Source organism: Beauveria bassiana, assembly GCF_000280675.1.
Source record: "Beauveria bassiana ARSEF 2860 unplaced genomic scaffold BBA_S00015, whole genome shotgun sequence".
NCBI lineage: Eukaryota > Fungi > Ascomycota > Sordariomycetes > Hypocreales > Cordycipitaceae > Beauveria > Beauveria bassiana.
This window is the reverse complement of record NW_007930850.1, coordinates 117,748-143,338: the sequence shown is the minus strand read 5'-3', so window position 1 is coordinate 143,338 and position 25,591 is coordinate 117,748. Positions and strand designations below refer to the sequence as shown.

Genomic DNA, 25,591 nt, shown 5'->3' with positions numbered 1-25,591 from the left:
TGCAGTTGGAAGTAGTTTTTACGCATACAGATCTATTTTGACACGAATATTTTCACTGCCTGTACTCAAAACGCGGTACTTTTCAGCCGTGTCTGGTGATCGCTGTGTATACGTGGAACAGGCCGAGACCAACGAGAGTCGGAATCATCTTCACGAGTTAATTAATCTGACCCAGCGGGCAGAGATCGACATCCCCGGACGATTGCCAACACAGAGTCAAGGCAAACCACGGACGACTTGGCGGCAGCGGACCGGAGACAGAATAACCAGGGACAGGATCTTTTGAAGCTGCCCACTTGCCAAGCTGCCACGACACAGGCGTGACAGGGTCGACTGAAAGTCGGTAAGTTGTTTCTGATTGTTTTCATCGAGTTCAATGTCCGCTGTGCCGTGACGCCATTTGCTGGCGGCGCCCCCGTCGTGATGTGCAGCACTCTGGATAACGGCTGGGTTTGCAGCCCTGTGAGCGTTTGCCGTTTGCCCATGGCATTCGCATCCGCGGACCGGCAAAAGATGGTGTTGTTGGTGGACGGTCCACGGGCAAGATTACGGCGAGACAGGCCGGCACGCGGGAACAAGGAGGGAGCGGCTGCGGTCCCGAAGGTTCGGATCTTCTGTCTTGTTTGCCATGCTGCCTTGTTATCAAGTGATTTGGTTGGACGCCACGTCGCAACCTTGGTGACTTGTCCAGCAAGTGCTGGTGGGAGCAAAGCAGGCGTGTTTGCTCTCTGTCCCTATTTTTGCCTGCCCGACGCCGTTTTCTGCTCGCGCCGCGGCGAGACCCCTGCACGCTTTTCGCCTGCCTTTGACGCCTTCCCTTTGACGTTTCTATTTACCTACCTTGGTAGTTGCTTGCCAAATTGGTTCCTTGCCTAACTAAAAGTAGGTCAAGCATCTGTCTATTTACCTCGAAACTCGAGGCATTGTCGTACAGTGGCCCCCTCCCCCACCCCATCACCCATCTGGATCCTGCCAGTAATTTGAGGGGAATGAGATGCAATGCAGGAACAGAAAGAAAGAAAGTATGAAAGAAAAAAAGACCTGACTTGATTGTTTACAATTCTATTTCTGTACGAAAGCCTACCCAAGTTTCGCCTTCTCAAGTGAGACCTCTTTTTACCTTGGCAGCGGTGTCTGTACCGGTGACCCCGTCTTTTGTTTGCTGCACCGCAACAAAATCAGTACACTGTACTCCGTACCCTGACTTACAGATACTTGGAGCCCACTCTTGACCTTATACCCACTACAAACCACCCCCCAGGCGCCCCCTCAACCCCCGGCCCGCTCCCAGCTCTTCCAGCTCCAGGCACCGCCCAACCCTGGAACCCCCCTGTCGCGCCTGACATAAAGCGTGCCCACGGCCCCGACAGGGCGGCTACAGAAGATCCAAAGACACGGCCAGAAAAATAAAAGAAAGCCAAGACGATCAGGAAAGCACGAGGAAAAAAGAAAAAAAAAAGGATATCAAAGTTAGACCCCAGGCTTACCGGCTAGCTTCATCAGACTAAGCTTCTTTTCTGCAGCCACGACCCTTTTCGTCTTTTACAGCCGTCCTGGTTCAAGGGAACTTTCTCGCAGTGTCTTGCTCCAGTAGGGCATTTCCCGAATCAATTTCTTCTTCCTCTCTCTCCTTTTTTTTTTTCCTTCTCACCTTCATTTCCTTGGTTTTTCTTCTACTCATCTTAGTCGTCGTGTCTCATTCGCTCGTATCATCATCGCGGTGCTCCAGTGGCGACGTGGCTGACCACCCAGACTGACTCGCAAAAAATCAGACACCCTCTTGTGTCGGCTAGTCCGCACCGCTTCCGCAGCCTCTACCTAGCCATTCACACTGTCCATTCCTGCCCGACAAATCGCATCGCCAGCCAGACGACTCTCGACCTGGCCTAGCCCTCCTGCATCTTCGCTTCCCTAGCGGCGGGATTCAATCTTTATCGCCTCGCGTGCCTCGAACAAGATTTTGCATCGCGCAGAGCTCGTCGTCTCCCGCTTGCCTCGCCCGCGGCCTCATTGTCGTCATTCTTCCATCTCGACGCGCTGCCGCTGGCTTGCCCTGCTTCGTCTGAGACATAATATTGCCTAGTCTCATCGTCTGCACCACTCGTTTCTGCTTCCCGGCCACCACAACTTCACGACTTCCACCTTGGTCGTCACTGCCCGCTTCTTATACCTGGCATCGGCCAGCCCGTGTCCTCTGCGCTCTTCTCCGTGCTACGCCGCACACGCACATCCTCCGAGAACCTGACCCCGTGCGCTCAATTCCACGATCGATCTCGTTGTGCGAAACCTCCGATTACGTCAACTCTCTTGCTACGATCCCCACGTCCTGCGCATTCGTATCCATCTCAGCACATACATACACGTCTTGTCGGCTCACGCGCCAACAGTTCAGTCTGGCGTGTAAACTGCCACTCTGGCTCAGCCTGCATCGCAGCCCTCGGCTATCCCCGTCTACCGTAACACACCACTCCTTCTGTGTACGGTTCAGGCTCTGTGATGCTATCTGTGCTCCCCCAGGCGATGGACTTGACGAACGTGCTGAATAACAGAGGAGGCACCATCGTACAACACCCCCATCACTTTGCAAACGACTTCATGAATCAACAACACCATCTTGCCTTTGGCAAGCCCGAGCCCGACATGGATCGCTCAAATTCGCCACACATGTCTGATCACTCGACTTATTCCGCCCATAGCATGCCGCGATCTTACCACTCTTCCGCTGTCATGCACGCACCCATGCAGATCCCAAGCTCCATGCCCGCGACCATGCACGTTCAAGGTTTTCCTGACATGCACCACATGGCCGCTGTTCCCAACATGGCCATGACGCACATGCAGCCTCCCAATCCCGTCGACGATGGCAAGAAGCAAAAAACACATCAGTGTAGTACCTGTGACAGCGCCTTTGCCCGCCGAAGCGATCTCAGCCGCCACGAACGCATCCATTCTGGAAACAGGCCTCATTCTTGCGATGTCTGCGGGAAACAATTCATCCAAAGGTCTGCTCTGACCGTTCACAAGCGTGTTCATACTGGTGAGAAGCCGCACCAGTGCGAGACCTGCGGCAAAAAGTTTGGCGACAGCAGCTCTCTTGCCAGACATCGACGAACACATTCCGGCCAGCGTCCCTACGTCTGCCCATTTGCCGACTGCCAAAAGACATTCACGCGAAAGACGACACTGACGCGTCACAAGAGCAACCACATCGGCACTGTCGAGCAGTCGGCAGTAGCGCGAGCTGCTGCCCTGGCGAGTGCCAACCCCAAGAACCTTGTCCAGCCTCGCTCCGATGGCGATCACCTTTCCAGCCACGGCTCGCCGCTCACAACACCGTCGCCCGGACAGCGAGCCATGTCCATGTCTCCCGGCATGGACCTGGGAGCTGGCTTTAACCGGCACCACGCCGAATTCCAGTATCTTCAGCAAGGAGGGCCGCTACCCGCTCACTTGCGAGTTGGCAGCCCCGCTTCGACAGCGAGCGGTTACAGCAACCCTGGTGGAATGCGCCCAACTTCGCATCCCACCAACTATGTGCCGCCGCCCACTCTTGAGCCCAGCGTGGAGCACCACCAGCAGGGCTCAAATGGCAGCACTGGCGGCAGCCCTCACATGAGCAGCATGGGCTGGCAGTCGCCGTCGCAGCATCTTCAGTCGCCGTCACAGCATCTCCAGTCGCCGTCGCACCATCATCTACAGTCACCGTCTCACCATCTACAATCGACTGCCCAGAATGCTGCCGCCGGCTACGCGTATCCCGATCCTGATAACTATCCCCCAAGCGCGGCTGCCATGAATCAAATGTACTATAACCCGCCGCCGCAGATGCGACGACCTCAAAGCACTGAACCAGGGCTGGTCCACATGGCCTAGGTGAATCAACTGGAACCAGCATCTTGGATAAGTCGTGCTCCAGAAAGATTCGACAACCAAAACGCATAAACCAAACTCGAAAACTTGCTGTACATCAACATTTGGAAGGCTATAGATTGGGTTGGAGTGTGATACCCCCTTTTGCACTTTCTTCGCCGGCGACATGGTACCCACGCTCATATAACAATGCGTGGGGATGTGCCTTGCACCCAGTATGTGCGAGCGCCCTCATCGCGAGTATCAGATGACAAGTGCATGTCACCTGACTATTGAATACCAACACTCGCATCACCATACGCTACTACTATTTTATTACAATGTTTTTAATCACGACCGCCTTTTCAGAGCGTGGACGACCCCCTATCTTCTCCTTTATCTCTTTATCACATTTCTCTCATGTTCATGCATCTGATCTTCCAGCAACGAATTAATAGACTACGGGGGTTTACAAGGCAACTTCAATTTTTTTCATTGATGACATTCGGCGCGAATTAGGCTCTTTGCTTTTTGTTTTTTCCTCCCATCATTGGCACCTGACGAACTTTTTAATACTTTCTCTCCCCCATTTTTATGTGTGAGCTATCTTTGGGTTCCTCCGAGTTGTCATTCAAAAAAAAAAGAGGGACAGGAAGTGGTACCATGGTTCGGAATCGATGGCGAAGCTTTAGACTGATGGTTTCCGTTTTTTTTGTTCTTTCCTTCTCCCTCTCTCTTGGAATCTCACTTACAAATTCTATACCCTCAATACGAAGTCGCATGTTTGCAACGTCTCAATTTGGATCTGGCTTAGCTGCCAGTACTGTCAGTGATGTGTTTGCTTCTGGGCCGGTACGTAGAACAATTTAAAGGATCAAATGCACGTGAAGAAGAATGACGTGAATAGGAATATGAGTATGAGAATGAAGAAAAGTAAGTACATATAAAAGGAAGGGATATTAATAGAAAAGAATGATGTTTTGAGGCTGTCAATTCACAAGAAGTGACCTTGCAGTGACTGCGCTTCTCCTCACGCAACTTGTTCATTCTTGCCCGTATTGCTCCGTCATGACGTGTTGATCCGGCTGTAATTGCCACTCGAAGCTTTTCAATCGCTAATATTTTTTTAGTTTGATTGGGTCTCGGATCACGTCTTTTCACGGGTCGTCGGGTGAGTACTCCTGATAAGGCTGAACTGCTGCTTCAGGATCCCCTGATCGATGTCGATGAAACATCCCTGTGAAGCGTGATTTGCGCAACCCTTTTTGATGCCAAAAACGGCATCTGTTGCATTCCAGCCCCACGGCTGGTACTACCCAGAAAGTAAAGAGTATCCTGGACTTTGTTGCAAAGACTTTTGTCAAGTATTTGAAACAGGCTGGTGCCCCAAACGTTGCCCTGGAGCAATTCTTTTTGCTGAGGCTGTACATGGTACCAACTTGCAACCCATTGACAATACCGTCAATCCCACTTCACTCGACGAATTTAAAGCTGAATTGATGCCATGAAGCTGTCTTGATTGTGCCTGGTGAGAAGATGAACGTGGATTGAGTGTGCTGTTGAGCTGGCGGACCTCAGTGCCGTGCATTGCAGCCCCCCCGGGCGGCTGCAATGCTACGTTTGGAGGGCATGAGGAGTTGTGATCGGGATCCAATCGCACGATTATTTCAACCTCATGTGCTCATCATCTCGCAGCACTAGCAAGGCAAGACGGAAAAAGCATTGATTTGCTCGCCTCAAGAATGAAAGAAGCCATGGATGGCGCTTGACGGAGCCAATGCCGCCAAGTAAAGCTAGGGTAGAGCGCTTCGGGTTCGATACGAAAAACGTCGTATGCATCAGATGATTTCAAGAGAAGGTCTGGCAAGAACTCGTATCTGCGTTTCGGCCATAAGGCGGCAACGGAACAAGAACAATTGGGTAGTAGGCTTCAGCCTTGGGGAACAAAGAGGGCAAGTGAGTGTTTGGGCGCTAACCCATATTCTCTCTTTCAGTGCGATGCAGGATTAATAAACATCCACCGACCCTGGTCGTTTCTCTACACGGCTGCATAGCGGTCAGCGATCATGATTTACTTTACATATTAGAGCCTGATGACCCGAGAATAAATGAATTGTAATCACGATTTGACCCTGGCCCGTTTTGTCGCACTACCCCCGCTTCAGCACGGCTACTCCCCGCCCTGGCCGCGATATGTTACGCTTGAATGGAAGGTGAGGTCTGCGGACGAGACTGCTCCATACACACCTCGGAGGATTGTCCGAGCGAACGATTGGCTCTCGTGGCCTCTGGCCATTCCGCCATGTTTAAACTTTGTCGTGGGACGGAAGCAAAAGTGGTGGCCGCCGTGTATGACGCTCGACGATCATTTCAGAAACCGACAAAGCATCCTTGGCCAAACCTCCCTCGCCCGCCAAGTAAAGGCCTGGAGCGGGCGTCTGTCTCCTTAGAGGATGACGACTGTTGCTCTCGTAGTGGGGGGGAGAGAAACCGGGATAGTTCTCCCCCGGATGCGTTGACGCGATCAATCTGCATTCCGTTGTGACAAGTCACCAGAAATTGCTCAAAACCTCTTGCGCGCGTGCCCTCTGGATGCTAAAGTTTTCGTCTTTATGGGAAGGAGCCCGGAACGATAGCTCCGAGGTTTGCTCATGTACGTCTACTAATCAGTTGGAAGCAACGACGACGGTCAAATTGCCAAGAAAAGCTGTTGCCTCACTTTTCGGAGCCTAGCTCCAAATCAGGAACAAAAAAAAAAAAAGGTACGTACCAGCGGTTCCCCAACGGTTCTCGATTCAGGAAGACACAAAGAGAAGAGGAAAAGCAAACCGCTGCAAAAAACAGCTGATAGTTGCTTCGTGGCTGCAGCCGGTGGCGTTCTGTGGCATTATCCGACGCAGCAGTCGCCGAATACAAATCAGAAATACAGCTTGCACCATTCTAATTGCCTGTTTAGGCAGTCGTGAGAAGCAGGGGGGTTGGCCGTGCCCATCTGCATTCCTCACCAGACAGGGGGCCAGAGCCCTGGGTTAACTTTCCTTTCTTTGTCCTGTTACATCATATCTCATCTTTTTTTCCCCGTTTTCTTTTCAGGGTCCCTGCAGAACCTTTCTGTCTCTTCGCCGGGCTTCGACCCAGGGTCTTGGCAGCTGTCTCACCTTGACGTTCTTGTCTTGTCTTTTTTGCCTTTTTGTTGACCGCAACCCGCAATTTCGGAACTAAAGCTCCGTGCTTCGATCCGTAGGCGACGACGAACAGTCAAAGTCGCCTTCCGTTACGGTTGTCGACATTGACAGGCCCAAGACTTGTAATGCCCACGGGGAGCAGCGGAACATTTCTTCCGTCGCTTGTGGCGACACCGGAATAATGGCCCATCATCGCATGCAAAAAAAGAAGAAGAAAGAAAAAAAGAAAGAAACGAACAGGGATAACCTCGTAATTGATTCTGTCCAAATGTTTTGATATTGGATTTGAGATTCAATGTTTCTCCGCAGCGTTACTTCCACAGAGCCTGCCTTGTCGTATTTGATAGCCTTGCCGCTTGGTAGCCTGATGTACCGTTGAGTTGTCGCAGCTTTCACTGCCAAAACTGCCAAACACCCGCACCCACGTCTACATGCAAAGAAGAAGGGAAAAAACAGCATATTCGATTCATTAGGACCACTCCAACGTGACTCGAAATCTAGATTGTCCGCCGAGGGTCGGTTCAGTCGTCGTCCTCGGCCGTCGCTACCTAGGCTAGGTAGGTACCAGGCCGTTTTGCCCTAGGTAGTTATCTAGCGCAACACTAGAAATTTCGGCAGCAAGCTCCTCTGGCCATGGTTCTACTTTGTGCTGTCAAAACATCAGGCACACTGTGTCGTAGTTGGATCTGCGGAACGCCATGGTTTGAATATCTCCAAACGTTTGAGCTCTTTGCCATTCGAAGTATTGTCTCGTAATATGTAGAAAAGGGGCTTTATTACGTTGGCCACTCGCTCTTCTTGCCAACCTTAAATTAGCTCTGTTTTTCTCCCAAATTTCTCCAGTTCTTTCTTACCACGTGTGGTTGAATAAATGTTTTGTCAACATTTGCGGTCAGTTCACACCCCCCTGCCACAAGCTATAATTTTTCGAGCCACTCAAAATCTAGCCCGATTAAATGATTTGTGATCTTTAAGCCACCCGTGTCGGTTTCACACAGACAACAGGCAAACGATGTGATGATATTCGGCAGAGATGGGCTGACTGCATGATGCATTGCATTGTCATCTCCCGCCGCCGCGGTGGTTTGTTTTTTATACACGGACCAAATCGCAGTATGCCGCGGCAAAGTCTGTCAAACACGGGCCACGATTAGTACTCAAGAGTGATTGGGGTGTGAAGCCGAGATCCAGTCAAATGCCACCCCTCGCCCTTGTATAGCGTCCGACTAGAGACGCTTCTACCAAACAAGTTGCTGCAGTTGTTGCGAACCCCGCTTGTCCACCAACCCAATTTCCTAGTTGACAGATGGTCAGTATTTGTGTAGTCTGGATGGTAAGACGACGGGCAGCGGTGTTATCTAGGATGCTCGGTTGCGTTTGGTTGTTGCTTTGACAAAGCATTAGGCTGAAGATACAGCGACGCTGACAGTGCCACAAGATAAGACAAAAGACAGAGTCTGGTATTACACTAGCTTACCATGCAGTCAATATTGGTGCTTTCATAGGAGTGATGATACTTCATTGAGAGTCGGACGGATTCTAGCTTGACACACACACCCCTCCTCTGCTACAAGCGCCCCTCTAGCTCAGCCCAACCCAGCAGCGGACGGGCGCGCAGAAAGTGAAGAAATAAAAATAAAAGACAGTGGAACCTGTGCATTTAATAATTAGTACTCGGCCCATATGAAATGAATCGAGTCTCATTCACATCCTTGTAGGGTCCTTGTCTCTCCCAACTTCCCCCCGCCATCCGCCGGCCCATCTTTTCTCCCTCCTCCAACGACGGCTTCCCGTTTGCTTGATACAACTACTCCTACTCGCACACTCCTCGAGCGATTCGCTCTCTTTTACTCTCCATCATCAAGGGTAGGCATGACTGAAGTAGGAAAAACTTCCAAAGCTTACTCTGCACCAGCTTGAGTAATTGTGGGGGACGCGAACTCGGATCAGCCCACTAACACGGTCGTTAGCAAACCTTTTGCCACAAGAACCACGCCACATATCGTAATATTCGAGGTCAGTCAAGCCTTGTTAGGCAGGCGAGCTCTTGATCTTCTTATCGTCTCGACGACCTTGACGGCGACTACTGCTTTTTCCACCGACACATTCACGCCCAAGCAAAGACTCTGGGTCAACTTGCAGGTTTTCCATCTTGGTCGGCTCTGCGCATTGGGCAAGCACTTTTCGTTGGACCTTTTATTAGACGTCTTTCCGATTTCGCGGCTTCCGTGTGACGTGCGCTCTTGCATAAGAACAACAGCAGCCGCGCCCATCCGACAGTCTCTGCGGCAAAACACGCGCCACCCGCCGATCTTCTTGTTGAAGGAAACCAGCAGCAACGAATTCTTGAGACGGCTAAAAGCAAGAAAAAGTCTGTGTCGTTTACAGTCAAGAGCCGGAAGTAGGCTGCTAAATCTGTACATTGACCATATCAACAACACGGCCACCTCGACGACAAAGCTTAGGCCTACGCGTTATCAGACGCCCGTGGCCATTGCAACGCACAACTCATCAAGCTCGTCGTTGGTGATTTGTCCTCTTCGTAAAGGCCGGTTCCCCTGTCTATTGACGAGGTGCCACCTTTCAGAAACACCAAACTCACTACTACTAATTCCCATGACGACCGCGACGGCCACACCCAACAGCCACTTTCCCATGATGCGGCACAAGCCCATAGACGACGCCGCCGCCGCCGCCTCCGTAACGCCTTGGGACGTCTCTGGCTGGCAGGACCAGGGAAGCAGCCGGCTGATCCCACAGGTGTCGACGCAGCGGATGCTCATCCCCCTCGAGGTCTACATTGACTTCATCTGCCCCTGGTGCTACATTGAAATGCGCAGTCTCGCAGCCGCCATGGACCGCTTCGTCGCGCGGCACCCCGAGGTTGAATTCGAGGTGCACTGGCGGCCCTTTTACATTGCGCCCATGCTCCGCTCCAGCTGCAAGACGCTCGACTTTTACGGCAGCGCGGTGCCCGACGAGGCCAAGCTCCGCGCGCAGCTCGAGCGCGTCCGCGCCGCCGGCCGCGCCCACGGCCTGCCGGCCTTTGATCACTCGGGCCGCATCGGCCCCACGCGCGACGCCCACAAGCTCGTCGCGCTGGCTCAGCGTCGCGGCGGCCGCCAGGCCCAGGCGCTGCTCGTGGAGCTGCTCATGCGCAACGGGCTCGTCGCCGCGAGGGACCTGTCCGACGCGGAGGTGCTGGCGCAGATTGCGGCGGATGGGCTGGGGCTCGACAGGGAGGATGTGTTTTTGGAGCTTGCTGATGACGACGCCACGCGCCGCATCGATCGCGAGGTGGAGGCGGCGCGCGAGGAGCGCGGCATCGAGGCTGTGCCGTGCGTGACGGTCCTGGGGCGCTTCAAGGTTGGCGGTTTTCAGGACGCGCAAGTCTTTACCGACTTGTTTGACAAGATTTACGAGGAAAAGCTGGCGTGATGGAGAAAGGCAAGAGTGTGCGCCTCGGATCACCATTTACATCATCTGCCAGTATTATGCGACAATATGTATCGATGCACCATGACCTCACCACAAAAAAGCACTTTGACACATTGGCTGCTTTGAGGAAACTGTCATGATTTGATTTCTTCTTCTTCTTCTTCTTCTTCTTCTTCTTCTTCTTCTTCTTCTTCTTCTTCTTCTTCTTCTCGTTTAACTTTTTGATTCATAGCAGACTATACATCGTACAAAGCCATTCAAAGGATACATCGGCGCGGTTTGGGCATCTCAGCGGGCTTTCAAATACCAACTATTCTTTCAATTTTCTCTTTGATTTTCTTTTATTTCTTCTATTAGTCCACAGTTCCTGCCTACACCTTGTTTTGCGAGACATTGTTTGTGCCCTTTCGGGGGTTTTCCGGTACGAGATGGAGCAGCAACCAGCCTCGCTGCTCTGTGAGTCTTGCTGCCTACTATATGAACCTACTTTGATTTAGCGATTTGATGAAGACTTCTGAACTTTAAAATTTTGTGCACATTTACTATAACGTCTGGGCTTGCACGCGTGCTGACTGAGGCCTGTGGTCGAGCTCGTAAACGCCAATGACAAAAGACATGATCCTTATTGTGATGATGACCCCATTTCTCGCAGGAGAAACTCTTGACTATGAGATATCTCATAGTTGAGGAACTAAAGGGCAGAGTCTTGGAATAAACATCAAGGCAGACATTATTGGACTAGTCGTAGTATCCTGGGACACTTGATACTATTACTGAGATAAGATATGAGCTGGTCGCAAAGTTGAAACTAGGTCGAGCTTTTGATTACCAAACCACATCACATTCCACTATTAACAGTAGAGTGCAGATCAGAAGATGCTGAACGAGTCAGTTCACACTGTCAGCGCGCGCCAACGCGAGCAATCGAACCAGGTTTTTACCAGGATCAATCTATTTACGATCCTGAACAAACCTACGCACAATTTCAGGGCTTTTGCTCAACAAGAATGAGCAAAGCTTGCCGCTGCGATTCCAACTTCATGTCATTGCATGGCGTTATTGCGGAGTGGCTAGAGCGCTGCACGCATGGTTTGGAGCATAGCATTACCACAGGGCGCGATAAGAGGTTTCCACAGTTTTTTTTCTTAAAATCCTGATTTGATGCAATGATAAAAATCTTGTACTGATACTTTCTAAATATTTTGGGCGGACTAGTGGCCGGTGCAGTATCAGAGACTCCTAAACGCCCGCTATTCCCAGTCCCAGTCCTTTGCTCTCTCTCTTGCTTGTGCTCTCAATTTTCAAGAGAATCGATGTGACAGACTGAGGTATATGCAAGTAATTTTGAGGAAAAAAACACAAAGACGACAAACGCCATGATAGTAAGCACCCAGTCACCCCCAAGTGCACAAAATGATGATGCCCGTATAACACACACTTTTCCCATTCTCGTTTCTTGGCGCACTCTCGCTCCGGCTCCGGCTCCCGCTTCTCCCTACGTTCAACACAAACAAAGACGCCCTCCTCGCATCACTCATCTTCATCATGACCAAGCTGGACAATGACAAACATGATAACTCCCCGCTTCAGCGTCGCAAGTTGCTATAATCCTGCAAGAGGTGCGTCATGTGAACATTGGTCTGCTTGCCGCCGCGCTTGCTGGCACGCTTCTTCTGCGCTTTGGGCTTGTTACCGGCCGCCGCCGCAATCTTGCGCGGGTCCTCGCTCGTGGGCTTGAGCGAAGCGTTGGTCAGCTTGCGGTGCATGTCGTCAACGCTGGGAATCTGGACGCGACGCCACAGAGCCTGAAACTCGGGCTGGATGTCGTGGTGCAGCGAGGCGTCGTCGAGCCAGACGTGGCGGGGAAAGTTTTCGCGGTTGGTGCGGGTGACGAGGATCTTGTGCTCGGCCTCGAGGCGGGCAAGCGTGTCCTCGCAGTCGGGCCAGCCGTCCTTGAGGTCGCGGACGGCGAGGCTCGAGGCGTCCGTCTTGCGCTGCAAAAAGGCGAGCAGGCTCGTGGCGTCCGTCACGCCGGGGACCACGGCCCGGTAGCTGTACGTGCCGGTCTGCCACGTCTGCTCGCTTAAGCTCGTGTCGGGCCGCCACTCGACGCGGGGGTGGCCGCGCAGGCCCTCGGCGAGCTGCTGCTTGTGCTCGTCGCTAGTGTTGCGGACGCTCAGGTGGTCGATGATGTCCTTCATCGACTTGGACGCGCCGCGGGCCTTGAGAAAGTCGACGGCAAACTTCATGTGCGACTTGACGTCGACGCCGTAGCCCGTCAGCTGCGGCTGCGAGTACACCTCGGGGTGCGCTTCCCTCTTGCGCTTGGCCGTCGGCGTCGGTGTCGCGCCGTCCGAGGCCGCAGACGGCGACGGCGACGGGGGCGCGAGCGCCGCGGCCTTGACGCTCATCGGGTTCGAGAGCTTGGACGCTGCCGATGCGAGCGTGCCCTTGAAGGCGGCTGACTGCTTCTCCAAGTAGGAAGACATGGCGACGACTGGTGGGTGACCACGGGCGGCAGCAGCGTCTTGCTGGCGATGATTTCCTTTGTGCGTTCGATGGGCTGGGCGATCGATGAATGGACTCGAGAGGCGGTGCTGGCAGCCGATGAAAGCGGGGGTGGTGAGGTACGGTGTTGCGAGGAGCACAGAGACTTTTGTCGGGAGCTGAAACTGTCGAAACCAATAAGTAGCACCTCTCGAGACGTTGAGGTGGTGCAGGTGTGGCTGGCGGTTGTGGCGGCGGAATATTGCTGTGGCTAGTGCGTTCACCGGCGTATTTACCGAACACGGAGCAATTCACGGTGCACAAACTATGATCTGGATGCACAGGCACAATAGCCTCCATGTTGTACCCTGATAGTAATTTCCACAGGTATCATTGATTAAAACATTGTATCTAATTCGCAACATCTATCTGTAATGCGCCGCCAAACAGTACCTCGACCATCGAGAGAGAAGCGCGGAGGCGGAGCATCAGTTGCGCATGCGCCGTTCTATCAAAACCAGTCGCACAATGCGCGTGTTCGCATCATGCCCAAACATGGCACAGAGACCTCATACCGGTCAACGCTTGAACCATATGCAAACTCCGATTTTGAAACACATTTCTTTGACATGGATCCCGGAGTGATGACGTGCGTGGTTGGCTTTGAGCTGCCCTATCACATCGCCAGCGGGACCACCCTGCTCATCCGAAAAGACCCTGGTTGTATTTTAAGCAGACTGCTGCTGTTGTTGTTGGTTCTGAAGGTACTGGTAGCCAACATATCCGAGAATGCCGCCAATGAGAACGATGCCGTAGAGGCCAATGCCCAGGCCGGTGCTGTCGGCGTTGCCATTGTTGGCAGTCTTGGCGGCGGGAGTGGCTCTGGGAGCAGGGTCGCCAGGCTGTAAAGTCTCAAGTCAGAACATGCGCAATGAAAAAAAATGCGCATCATCGTTCGGCTGTCGAAGGGTCGACGAGCGCAATTGTTTGGGGTGCTTACCTGGCGCTTCAGAGTGCCGACGAGGAGCTCGTCAAGACTCTCGCGGGCCTCGTCAGAGTGGCCGACATCCTCGAAAGCCTCAGAGGCATCCTGGCCAGCAACGTCAAGTATAACCTCCTCACCACCACTAGGTAAGACGTAGTCAGCATGGCAGGTTTGGGAGCGTCGAGGTAGCGATGGCGTGGTTGCGCCGGGTCGGAAGAATTTCGACTTACGGGTGCTCATCAATAAATTTGGAGCAGTCGTAGACCTTGTCGTGGACTACAAGGAAGCAGTCCTTCTTTGTGTTGTGCTCGGCAACATCCTGAAAACTGAACTCCTTGACTTCGGACATTTTTCTTTTTCTTGCCTCGGTTGACGGTGTTGAACGCTGGGTATAGGGGTGGGTTTAGGTAGAAAAGGGATGGTAATTCGATTGACGTCGGCCGATTCGTGGAAAGGAGTGGTTTCGCAAAGGCGGGAGCCGCAGAAATGGACACGAGTAGAATCTGGGGGAAGAGAAGAAAGGAAGAGGTTGAGATGAAGGAGTGGTCAGATCAGCACGAATAGAACTGGCGTGGTTGCGCTGCGGAGGACGGACTCTGGGAAAAGGGTCTGCCTTTCCCGGGCCAGGTCCTCTGAAGCGGCCGGCTAGCGCACTCGGTGCCCTGCAAGGCCCGCCCGACAATGCGACAGGGGCCCTCGGGAGCAAGCTCTAGAGGCACTGAGGCCACTGAGGCAGCGTCCCAACAGACTAGGGCGCCATCCACAATTGCAATTAAAAAAACCGAGCGGCGAATGGCCCACATTGTCTTAGCGGGGGTGAGAGGCAGCCAATTGAGATGTCGCAAATGACTGTCTGCTGGCTCCTATTCGTCAACATGCCCGAGACGTTTTGGTGGGAAGGCTCTCAGCTGTCTGTCAGCGCATCACTGAAATGCTTGCACATGCAGAATCAGAACAGAGGAGAGAGCACTGCTGTCAGGCTGCAGCCGCAGTGCTGCAGTGCTTGCAAGTAGCGCGCCCTTTGTCCATTCAGCGCTCCCATGCTTCCCGCGGCGTCCGGCCCATCCGCTGAAGCCAGATCACCATCAATCAGAGATGATTACACCAAGCAGGTCGAGAAACGAACCTCTGCTGATGCCCCGAGTCCCAACGATCGACACTATTAGTTACCGATACACTTGGCAATAGGTAGCAGTATGGATAAATCATGCCTGCGCCGATTCTCCTCGTAGAGCCCCGAGAACACCCCACAGCGCCCTTGCTTACCATTCCATCATCACATGTGCTCAACGTGTCCAGTTCTCCAGGCCAAAGGTACTCCCCGCATTCGCATTGCTCCCACAAGAACCGGACGGCACTTCGTTCCCGATTCCGATCACACGGAAGCCAAGCTCGGCAACGATAGTTCCTTACCTGACCGCCTTTGTTTGTCAATATGCCTGGTTCCGTCTGTCTTTGTCTTTTTATTTCACCGACTTGACAACCTCTACCACCTTACTACGTACATATGTGTGCTTTGTCACATTACACCATCCCGTCCATCCTTTCATCCTGCACATGCCCATGCGTTGCCCACCGGCAAATTTCAGTGGAGTGCCACTCCTGGCAGCCATTAGTGATATAATCACGACTATAATCGATGCATCGACACAAAGCACATACTACCTAACTAGGTCTTGCATTCATCACGTCACTGCAGCACTAGCCTTGGCTCTCGTATGGCATGTCTGCCACGATAATTGGATAGCTCCAGCAATCGACGCTATTTGATTCGAATATGCCAGCTTCTGACTTGCACGGCTATGAAATGTACCTCTGACGTAGAGACTATCGCTTCGAAGAACCGCCCCCGATATCCTGACCGAGTCTGTAACCGGTGACCTTATCCCACTCGATCTTTTGCCGGGTGACTGGCAGCTGCCTGCGCAGGCCCTTGAACGCACCCTCGCTCAGGCTAACAAAGCCCCTGTTGAGCTCCTCTTGATACTTCTTTTCCGTCGATGAAATGCCCTTTGCGATGCCTGCGCCCGTACCCGATGCAACAGAAAGAGATACTGGCTTCTTGGTCTGCAGGCGGACGTTGCCGTCTTCGTAGTAATGAACGTCCACCTTGATGGTTCCTTCGAGCGAGCCAGACGAAGGGTCGAACGTGTAGACAGATCTCCAACGGCCGTTCCTAATTCCCAACTTGTTAGTCTGTATGCGACGGAAGCGCTGAAGACGGCCATGCTCTACCAAAAGTTATTCGGGCTGTATTTGTTGGCCACAATGATTATGGCAACCTTGGAGTCTAACTCGATCGGGTACACGCCATAGGCAGCATTCGGAAAGTGTTCCGAAATGTATGTCGCCAGGTTTTTCAATGTCGATTTTCTGTTGCAGACTTTTTTTTAGCAACCGTCACAACTTTAATCTTCGAGAATCGCATACGTAAGATCGGCCTGCGCGCCTTCGATGGTATGACTCTGTACAGCGCTAGCTTTCTGCAGAGGTCTATTAAAATGTATTCATCCTAGAGGGTCTTGGTTGCCGCGAACCTGTGTGGTGTGGTCGAATTCGAAGCTAGACGAGCTCTCGACATCGTAGTATCGACCGTCGCCTAGCCTGTTGTGTTCGCTGACGAGTACCTGTAGGAATTGCGCGGCGGCATTAGCAGGGCCCGTCCTTACACACTGTTCGAGTTCACCTACAGATTGGCTGCTTCCGGGCAGCTTCACCGTGATCAGCTGCTCCTCGTTGTACTTTTGAAACGCCGGTCCGAGCTGCGAGAGAAGGTTCGGGGACGAGGCAGTAAGGGTCTTGATGTCTGCGGTGCAAAGCATTAGTTGGTCTCGAAAAGTCGAATGAACATCGTAGTTCAGAGTGGACGACATGCGTACCGGCAACGACATCGGCAAGCTGTAGCAAAAGGCGGACGTTAGCTTCCGAAGTTTCGCGCAATCAGTCGCGAGGAGGGGTGGCTGGCGCCTTACCTCGCCTGGAGGGGCCCCCTCGATGAAGGATGCCACAGTCTCGAGCTGCGACATTGTCAAGTATGAATTCTCTCGCCAACGACAAACTGCAGTTTTAACGAAAATCGTGCCACAGCTTACTTTGTGACCGAAAGACGGAGAGGAGTTGATGGCGTAACCTGTGGAGGCGCGCTGACAAGGGCGGGGCACAGTAGTTACCGCAGCAAAACAAGGCGAGGGGCAAGCTCGGTAGGTAACAAGCACTGATGATTGTCTGTAGGCGCAGAACAGTTCGGAGCTCGAATACTAGGTATGAGTCTGCATAATCTTGACTTGATTTCTTATATTGATTTTGCCTGCGCTTCTTCTTTAATTTCCATGCTATGCATGTCTTGTCTTTATAAACTGCCGCCGGAGTCTTGCTAAACAAAAAAAATTACTTTGTCCTCTAATAATCCAACAGGCGCTTGATGTTATCATACACTCCTGTAGATTCGTTAGCTTTATCTTCCTGCACTTTCTCGGGTATTCGATCAAAACGTACTTGTGATATCTGGAAGGTGGAATCGCTCAAAGGCCAAAGAGTTGTGGATATCCCAGCCGGCCACGCGGCGGACAGGCGCCTCCAGTCTATTGAAGGTATCGGGGTTTTCTTGGATAGCCGCGGCGACCTCGGAAGCAACACTAGCTGTCGTGTAAGCCTCATGAACGATCATAACTCTTCCAGTCTTCTTAACGCTCTCAAAGATGGTCTCTCTGTCAAAAGGATGAATAGTGCGCAAATCAATGAGCTCGATGGATACATCAGGACGCTGAGCCTCCAGCTGGCGGATGGCCTCGATGCAGTAGTAAAGAGGTTGACCGTAAGAGATAACCGTGACATTGCTGCCCTCCTTGAGTATCTCGGCTTTGGAAAGTGGGAGCTCATAGGAGGCGACAGGAACCTGCTCAACGGCGGCGCGATAAAGAATCTTTGGCTCCATAAAGATACACGGGTCGTTGCTGCGAATCGCGGATAGAAGCAGGCCCTTGGCTTGGATAGGGGATCTTGGCATAATGACGCGGAGTCCGGGAACGTGGGTGAATAAGCTTTCCGGAGATTGTGAGTGATAGAGAGCACCGTGGCCGACACCACCGCATGGCATGCGAACTGTGAGGCCACCAGCGCCGCGACCGTTGTCACCATCGCGGTATCGCATCTTGGCCGCTTCGTTGACAATCTGATCAAAGGCTGGGTAAACGTAATCGGCAAACTGAATCTCGGCAACAGGGCGCATGCCCTCTGCGGCAAGACCAATACCGAAACCCAGAATGCCTTGCTCCGAGAGAGGCGTGTTGAAGACGCGCTCGCTACCATGTGTCTCGGCCAACTTCATTGTGCATCGAAACACACCACCAAAAGCGACATCCTCGCCGAAGACGACCACTGACTCGTCCTCTGCAAGAGCGGTGCCGAGGGCATCGTTGACTGCTTGGAAGAGATTCAGCTTTTTGGTTGCGCCGTTGCGGACCTCGGCAGGAATCTCGATATTTTTTTGCACCGCATCAGCACTGTGCGCTAATAATGGAGTAGAGCCATATTCAATGGGCAAGTTGAGCTTGGCGTTTGGAGGATGCGTAGAGTAGCAGCGAGACGCGTGAAGAGGAAGGGCAGCGACAGGTAGACGGGTCGTTTGCAGGGCACTGCGGATTTGACGAGCGACTTGACGCTTCATGGTGGCGGCGACCCTTTCCGCGAAGCTGCGCAAAGACTTTCGAAAGAGCGAGGCGTGATGTAAGTAAAAAAGGTCACATCCGGCCGCACACGGGCGCTTTTTGTCAACGAAGACGACGAGGCGCATTAGAACTCGGCTTGCTGCGGCCTCTCGCGGGGTTTGACGAAATGGGTCAAGAGCCTGGATTCTGGAGAGCCGGGAAAAGCGGGTCACATCCATCCTTGTGCCGCTTTGTTCTGGGGAAGCAAAAGTGGCTGGTGAAAACTAAAAGAGGCTGGTGCTAGTGTGGCTTGGACAAGATGGTTGCTTGGCCAACAGCGCTGCGCCAAATGGCCAAGGACTATGCCAAACACTGGCAGTGCGGCATGCATCATACGAGGTGGCCCACGTGGAAATTATGGAAGGCCTAGGCAATTACGTGGCTACTCAAGACATTTCTGCGTCTGGCGATGAGCTTAATTTTTTGCACATGGCCTACGACTCTGCTCTTCCCTTTCTCCGGCATTCCAGTGTGTTCAGATCAGCATAAACTGGTTTAGGGACAATGCCATCGAGGGAGTCACCTCGAGAGGCGCGGCGATCGCGGCCACGAAGCGGAGATCGATCCAGACGACATCAGGAACGCAAAAGAAGATCACACACGAAGCGACCAGGCACAGCCTCGGACGACACTAGAGAAAGCCGTGAAACGAGGGAAACAAGAGAAACACGAGCGTCGCGAAGTACAAAAAGCTCACAAAAGCTCTCCGCTGGCGCTCTTAATCAGTTGGACAGGGAAAATGCCAAACGCAAGAGCCGAAAGCCCGATCGACGGCGCGCTTCACATCACCATCGCGAAGATGACTACGAATACGAAGCCGAACGAGCATACGAGAAAGAACGAAGGCGGAAAGAGAAAGAGAAAGAAAAAAAGAGGAAGAAAAGAGTAGTTAGCGGAGCTATCATGGAAGAAGGTCGCGCACGAGGGCATCAGCGCGGATGGAGCGACGAAAGCTATGAGAAAGATGAGCTTCTGCCCCAGCCAAAGAATGGATGGAGCAAAAAGAAGAAGTTATGGATAATTGGAGGAATCAGCCTTGTCTTATTGATCGTCATCATTGCCGTCGCTGTGGCGGTAAGCCAGAAGAAGGGAGGAGGCGGAGGCGGAGGCAACGACACGTCATCATCATCGTCGCTGAGCGGCCAAGACCGAAATTCTATACCGGAGAAATGGCGCAACACATATCTCGATCCGTGGACTTGGGCCACCACTACCGATTTCAATGTCACTTTTACAGACGAAATGGTGGGCGATCTACCCGTCATGGGCTTGTACTCTAAATGGGATGACTCTGCAAAGGCCAACGACAAGGTCCCGGCCCTGAACAAGCCTTGGGGAAAATACACGGATTTGCCGGCACGTGGCGTCAACTTGGGAGGCTGGCTGTCACTGGAGCCGTGGATCACGCCCTCTTTATTCGACTACCCGCTCAGTATGGGCATCATTGACGAAGCGACACTGGTGACCTACTTGGGCGATAAGGCAGCGTCGACATTGGAAAAACATTATTCGTCTTTTATAACCGAAGACACATTCAAAGCGATTGCGGCCGCTGGACTGGACCATGTGCGCATACCCTTCTCGTACTGGGCCGTCACGACGTACGACGGAGATCCATACTTATTCCGCACCTCCTGGAGATATCTGTTGCGTGGTATCGAATGGGCCCGAAAATACGGCCTGCGCATCAATCTCGATGTTCATGGCCTTCCAGGCAGCCAGAATGGGTGGAATCACAGTGGACGCTGGGGCGCCATTGGCTGGCTCAATGGCACGGATGGCGACAGAAATGCCCAGCGATCACTGGATGTTCACGACCGGCTTTCCAAATTCTTCAGCCAAGATCGCTATAAGAATATCATTAGCCACTATGGCCTGGCCAATGAACCACGAATGGTGTTGTTGGACGCCTCCAAGGTTATTAGTTGGACAGAGAACGCTTACAAGATGGTACGCAAGAACGGCATCGAAGGCATTGTCGTTTTTGGTGACGGCTTCATGGGCCTCGAAAACTGGCAGGGCCGCATGACGGGCTATGACACCATGGCGCTCGATGTTCATCAATACGTCATCTTTAACGAGAACCAAATTGACTTTTCGCATCAAAAGAAGATTCAGTACGCCTGCGACGGGTGGACTAAGCAGACACAGCAGAGCATGGACACCAGTACTGGATATGGACCCACGCTTTTTGCAGAGTGGTCGCAGGCAGACACTGACTGCGCAAAGCATCTCACAAACGTTGGATGGGGAAACCGATGGGAGGGCACTCTGGACACTGGAGACGCCAAAACCTCTATCCTAACGCCGAGATGCCCGACCAAGAATAAACAGTGCTCGTGCGCCCAGGCTAATGCGGAGCCCAGCAAGTGGAGCTCTGATTATAAAAAGTTTCTCAAAATGTTTGCGGAGGCGCAGATGCACAGCTTTGAAAAGGGCTGGGGCTGGTGGTATTGGACGTGGAAGACGGAGAGCGCGCCGCAGTGGTCTTACGAGGCCGGGCTTAAGGCCGGTATCCTTCCGCAAAAGGCCTATTCTCGGGACTTTAATTGTGACTCGGACGTGCCAGACTTTGCAAAGGATGGTTTACCAGAGTACTATTAGGCGGATCAATGCTGGTGCAAATTGATAGAGTGTGTATGATGGAGGCGCGGTGGCCTGTCAAGAAGTGTACATATGGAGGACAGGAGTCTATTTTGGCAACAAGCGAGCAGTATTATTTGTTTTTGGGCACGCTGTATGCATTTCTTCATTTGGCTAGCGGCGAATCAATGCTGCATATTATATAGACGGTTGGGATGGGATATAGACATAGCACACAAGGAGGGTATATAGTACCTGCATAGCAGGAGACAAATCATGAAATAGCACGTAGAGCTATAGTTTTGACTTGATTGTTTCCATGGAAACAGAATCTTAAACTCCATCATGAGAGAGTATGGAAATTACAAACCACACATTTCAGAGTCAAAACTGCAGTCGGAAACCATCCGCGACGTGCAGCTGTAGCGCATCAACGCTGGCTTTGGGACGTGATTCTCATGCGTCGTGATGATTGAAGTGCTTGCTCCCTCATACATGTCGTATTCTCTTTTCTTTGCAGCTCGCCAATGCCGGCCGGGATTTTTGAATACTTTTTTGGTCATGAACACGAAAAGGCAGCATTTTGACTATGCACATGGGTCCCCGAGTGTGTGGCTCTTTTCTTCTTTTGGCCAAGACATTTTCAGGGATGCCTGTTGTCACGGGGGAACGGCTGACACTTTGTTATATCCGATCGTAGTGTCCGAGCTTGAAAACAAGAAGCCAGGATTATTATTCACCGGGTTTGCGGGCGCCATCTCCGATCTGTGCCGGAGATGTGGTGATGCTTAGGTAGTGCTTACCAACAGCGACTTCTCGGGCCGAATGTAAAAAGGCGAGCTAAGCACATCCGTCTCCGTCATTCACAATGTCGTCCGAAAGAGCGAATACTGGGGTGGGCTTATGCAGTAATGTTATTGGTAGAACAAGCCCACGATTTATTGGATGGCAAGCCCGCCATCCTATGACGAAATGGCTACTTCTTGATTTGCACTGGGGCTATCGCCTCGCGCTTACGCTGTGGTGCCGAACCGGATACTTGTCGCCACTATAATTCGGCCCGCATCAAGAACCAGAGCTTCATGGGGTCCGGAGATGGGGAAAGAAACTCTTTTTGTGAATTTTTCCCATCAGACTGGTTGTGCTTTTCTATTACGTTTGCCTCGCTTCAATCGGTGTCTCATCGCGACTCGGCTCGTAGAGACAAGGCGACTTGGGCATTACCAACACAATTTTGCAACAACTAGTTTCTGGGGATTAGAAATCTTCAAAGATCTTGTTCGCTCAGATTGGCCCCGGTTCTGCTGACAATCATTTTGTTCTGGGCTACTGACAGTTGAGTCATCCGAGGACATTGAGTGCCAATGGCATCTCGGTCATAAATATACGCGTTTGCAACTCTTGGCCAAACACTCATCCCTCAGATTGCGCTTCACTCGACAACCCAAGTGTACATCTACGCCAAGACACAGATATGGGTGTCGACATTGAAAAACAGCAGCCACCCGTAGTTGACGGCGGCGCCTCCGGACCGGAGCTTCACCAGCACCACGACGGACTGGGCAATGAGGAGTTGTCGTCAAACAGCGTGTCGCAGACGACACAGGAATCAACAGAGTCCTTGGACCTCATTCGCTCTCAAAATGGCTACGGAGTAGATGAGGAGCAGCCCAAACGCATCGCCCCGTCCTATTCACAAGAAAAGGATCCGTTCGAAGTCGGTTGGGACGACGGCGCAAATGATCCCCTGTGCCCTTGGAGCTTCAACAAAGTCAAGAAATGGGCCATTGTCTCAATTCTTTGCGCGGGAAGCTTTACCGTGTAAGTTTTTCGCCAGGTGACGGACATGACATACTTTTGTGTACTAACACACTTGCGCAGTACCAATATCAGTTCCGGTTACACGTCAACTTACGCGCAGATGGAAGAGGAGTTTGGCAACTCGAGAATTGTCTCTGTTCTCGGCCTGTCCTTGTTTGTGCTTGGCATCGCCTTTGGCCCCATGTTTTTTGGCCCTCTGAGCGAGTTTTACGGTCGCCGTCCAATCTACCTGGTGGCCTGGTCCGTGTTTGTCCTGTTCCTCTTCCCTGGAGCGTTTGGCACCAACATCCAGACTATTCTCGTGTCCCGGTTCTTTGGCGGCTTCTCCGGCAGCGCTTTCCTCGCCGTCTCTGGCGGCACCGTCGGCGATCTGTTTCAGAGGCACGAGCTGCAGGGGCCCATGGTGCTCTTCTCGTTGGCGCCGTTTCTGGGACCGACCGCCGGCCCCCTCATTGGCGGGTTCATCAACTACAATGTCCATTGGAGATGGACATACTATGTGTTTCTGATCTGGACGGGCGTGCTGCTCTTTGCAATCTGTCTCGTCCCCGAGACGTTTCATCCTATTCTTCTGCGGAACAAGGCCCGTGATCTTCGCAAGCGCACGGGAGACGACCGCTGGCTGGCACCTACGGAGAAGAAACAAAAGTCTGTTATTCGCGCCATCGGCATCTCTCTCCTACGGCCCATGCAGCTACTCATCTTTGAGCCGATGTGTCTGAACCTCTGTCTGTTGTCTGCGATACTGTTGGGCATCTTGTACCTCTTCTTTGGTGCATTTGCGCTCGTGTTTTCCACCAATTACGGCTTCAATCTGTGGCAGGTGGGCATGGCCTTTATCCCCATCTGCGTTGGCATGTTCATAGCTACAGCGACGGATCCTCTCTGGCATCGGTACCGCATGGGACTCGTGGCCAAACTCGAGCAGAAGACGGGCATCAAAGGAAAGACTGAACCGGAATTTCGCCTGCCGCCCGCAGTGGTTGGCGCGGTGGTGGCACCAGTGGGTGTATTCATATTTGCGTGGACATCATATCCGCATGTTCACTGGATCGCGCCCATGATTGGTGAAGCAATCTTTGGAGCTGGGTATGTTTCACACCATTCAAACTAGATATCAGACGAAGTGGACTAACTTTTGAGAAGCATTGTTCTTGTTTATACCGGCATCTTCACCTTTCTGGTAGACGCGTATCCTACTTACGCCGCCAGTGCACTAGCTGCCAACGCTTTTGTTCGCTGCTTATTTGCAACTGCTTTTCCGCTATTTGGAAATCAGATGTACCACAAACTCGGGTTCCAATGGGCATCTACGCTTCTAGCCTTTCTATTGCTCGCTATGATGCCTTTTCCTTATATTTTCTTTCGCTACGGCAAACAGATTCGAAAGAAGAGCCGATACGCTACAAATGCGTAAAAAAGTTGATATGTTTTTTTTTTGTTCTTTTCACGCTTGATTGTATACAGTAGTTTCATCTTGCATGGCGAGTTTCACATGTGGCATAATTCAATACGATAGAGCATAGAACAAGATGGATAGATTTAAGAAAATGAAGTGGGGCAGCCTGGCGGCTGACAGTTTTGTACGCCTCTTCGGCCATTGTCTGAAGGTTATGAATTCGATTGATTAGCAGATTATAGCCCGCTAGACCTGAGTGCATGTAGCTAGTGAGCCTGTAAATCCCAGATTTCTTTTGCGAAACAGCCTAAAATTCTGTATCAAGGGAAGATGATTACTCGGTATGTACTTCGCGGCAGAAGCTCCGTGATGTTCTTCTTTCGATCCAAACAATGGACGAGTGAAGTTTGGTAGATCGCGAACCACTAGCCCATGGTGCAACTCCTCACTCTGGGATGCTGCGTCCCCACAGGCACGCTGTACTTCTATCACGACAAATGACGAATTCGCGAAAAAGGTGTCAACCTCTGAGATACCGCGGCACGTAGACGGCCGACTGCTCCAATCGAGCACTTGCAAGGAGAGGCACGAAAGCTATGGTTGTAAAGCATGGGCAATATTAAATAGTACATGGTTATATTGTTGGTTTCTAATTGACTGCCTTCTCCCAGCGTACCGTTCGGGCTCGGAAGAATCCATCTCAGCCAAGATAAAATCTTCTTTATCACATAAGAACCTTCCCCGGCATTAACGTGTCTACGCCTATCTCACAGATTATATAGATTATATAGAACGCCTTAGCACATCTAGTACACCCCGCTTTATACTATTATAACTAAACTTATCTCCCTTTTATTTCCTTTCTACCTTAGAAAGTTTAGATAATTATTTATATTTAAGTAGTAGTAAGATAGTTACCTAGTTAAAATTAAGTACTATTATATAGTATTACTTAATATTCTAGAGTAAGTTAGAATTATATTTATTTTAGTAGTTTATACTATTCTTATAGATTATTTATATAGATTATTATATCTCTTATTCTAGATTTAACTCTATTATATCTATTATTACTTTAGCTTATAATATTAATATTATATAAATTATATAATATAGTTAATAAGTAAGTAGGCTAGAT

At 51.6% G+C, this 25,591-nt stretch overlaps 8 protein-coding genes across 8 annotated transcripts; 4 read left to right on the top strand and 4 right to left on the bottom strand.

The window, feature by feature from the left end:
• Nucleotides 1–2,520: 2,520 nt before the first annotated feature.
• On the top strand, nucleotides 2,521–3,873 carry BBA_05623 (zinc finger protein; the record flags this gene model as incomplete). Its single annotated transcript, XM_008600720.1, has 1 exon — nucleotides 2,521–3,873. One exon carries the CDS (start codon nucleotides 2,521–2,523, stop codon nucleotides 3,871–3,873), a length of 1,353 nt encoding a protein of 450 aa, XP_008598942.1.
• A 5,777-nt stretch (nucleotides 3,874–9,650) lies between these two features.
• BBA_05622 (DSBA-like thioredoxin domain-containing protein) lies at nucleotides 9,651–10,472 on the top strand (the record flags this gene model as incomplete). The annotated part of the gene is made up of 1 exon (XM_008600719.1): nucleotides 9,651–10,472. The coding sequence occupies one exon, from the start codon at nucleotides 9,651–9,653 to the stop codon at nucleotides 10,470–10,472; it is 822 nt and encodes a 273-aa protein (XP_008598941.1).
• A 1,586-nt stretch (nucleotides 10,473–12,058) lies between these two features.
• Nucleotides 12,059–12,961, bottom strand: BBA_05621 (transcription initiation factor IIE subunit beta; the record flags this gene model as incomplete). The annotated part of the gene is made up of 1 exon (XM_008600718.1): nucleotides 12,059–12,961. One exon carries the CDS (start codon nucleotides 12,959–12,961, stop codon nucleotides 12,059–12,061), a length of 903 nt encoding a protein of 300 aa, XP_008598940.1.
• Nucleotides 12,962–13,687: 726 nt separating this feature from the next.
• BBA_05620 (cytochrome b5) lies at nucleotides 13,688–14,293 on the bottom strand (the record flags this gene model as incomplete). The annotated part of the gene is made up of 3 exons (XM_008600717.1): nucleotides 13,688–13,861; nucleotides 13,960–14,086; nucleotides 14,175–14,293. 3 exons carry the CDS (start codon nucleotides 14,291–14,293, stop codon nucleotides 13,688–13,690), a joined length of 420 nt encoding a protein of 139 aa, XP_008598939.1.
• Nucleotides 14,294–15,771: 1,478 nt separating this feature from the next.
• Nucleotides 15,772–16,970, bottom strand: BBA_05619 (F-actin-capping protein subunit alpha; the record flags this gene model as incomplete). Its single annotated transcript, XM_008600716.1, has 7 exons — nucleotides 15,772–16,120; nucleotides 16,180–16,317; nucleotides 16,375–16,427; nucleotides 16,482–16,571; nucleotides 16,635–16,750; nucleotides 16,824–16,842; nucleotides 16,917–16,970. The coding sequence occupies 7 exons, from the start codon at nucleotides 16,968–16,970 to the stop codon at nucleotides 15,772–15,774; spliced, it is 819 nt and encodes a 272-aa protein (XP_008598938.1).
• Nucleotides 16,971–17,343: 373 nt separating this feature from the next.
• On the bottom strand, nucleotides 17,344–18,610 carry BBA_05618 (transaldolase-like protein; the record flags this gene model as incomplete). Its single annotated transcript, XM_008600715.1, has 2 exons — nucleotides 17,344–17,381; nucleotides 17,440–18,610. The coding sequence occupies 2 exons, from the start codon at nucleotides 18,608–18,610 to the stop codon at nucleotides 17,344–17,346; spliced, it is 1,209 nt and encodes a 402-aa protein (XP_008598937.1).
• A 943-nt stretch (nucleotides 18,611–19,553) lies between these two features.
• Nucleotides 19,554–21,254, top strand: BBA_05617 (beta-glucosidase 6; the record flags this gene model as incomplete). The annotated part of the gene is made up of 1 exon (XM_008600714.1): nucleotides 19,554–21,254. The coding sequence occupies one exon, from the start codon at nucleotides 19,554–19,556 to the stop codon at nucleotides 21,252–21,254; it is 1,701 nt and encodes a 566-aa protein (XP_008598936.1).
• A 1,453-nt stretch (nucleotides 21,255–22,707) lies between these two features.
• BBA_05616 (major facilitator superfamily transporter) lies at nucleotides 22,708–24,471 on the top strand (the record flags this gene model as incomplete). Its single annotated transcript, XM_008600713.1, has 3 exons — nucleotides 22,708–23,054; nucleotides 23,115–24,143; nucleotides 24,201–24,471. 3 exons carry the CDS (start codon nucleotides 22,708–22,710, stop codon nucleotides 24,469–24,471), a joined length of 1,647 nt encoding a protein of 548 aa, XP_008598935.1.
• Between the last annotated feature and the right edge of the window lie 1,120 nt (nucleotides 24,472–25,591).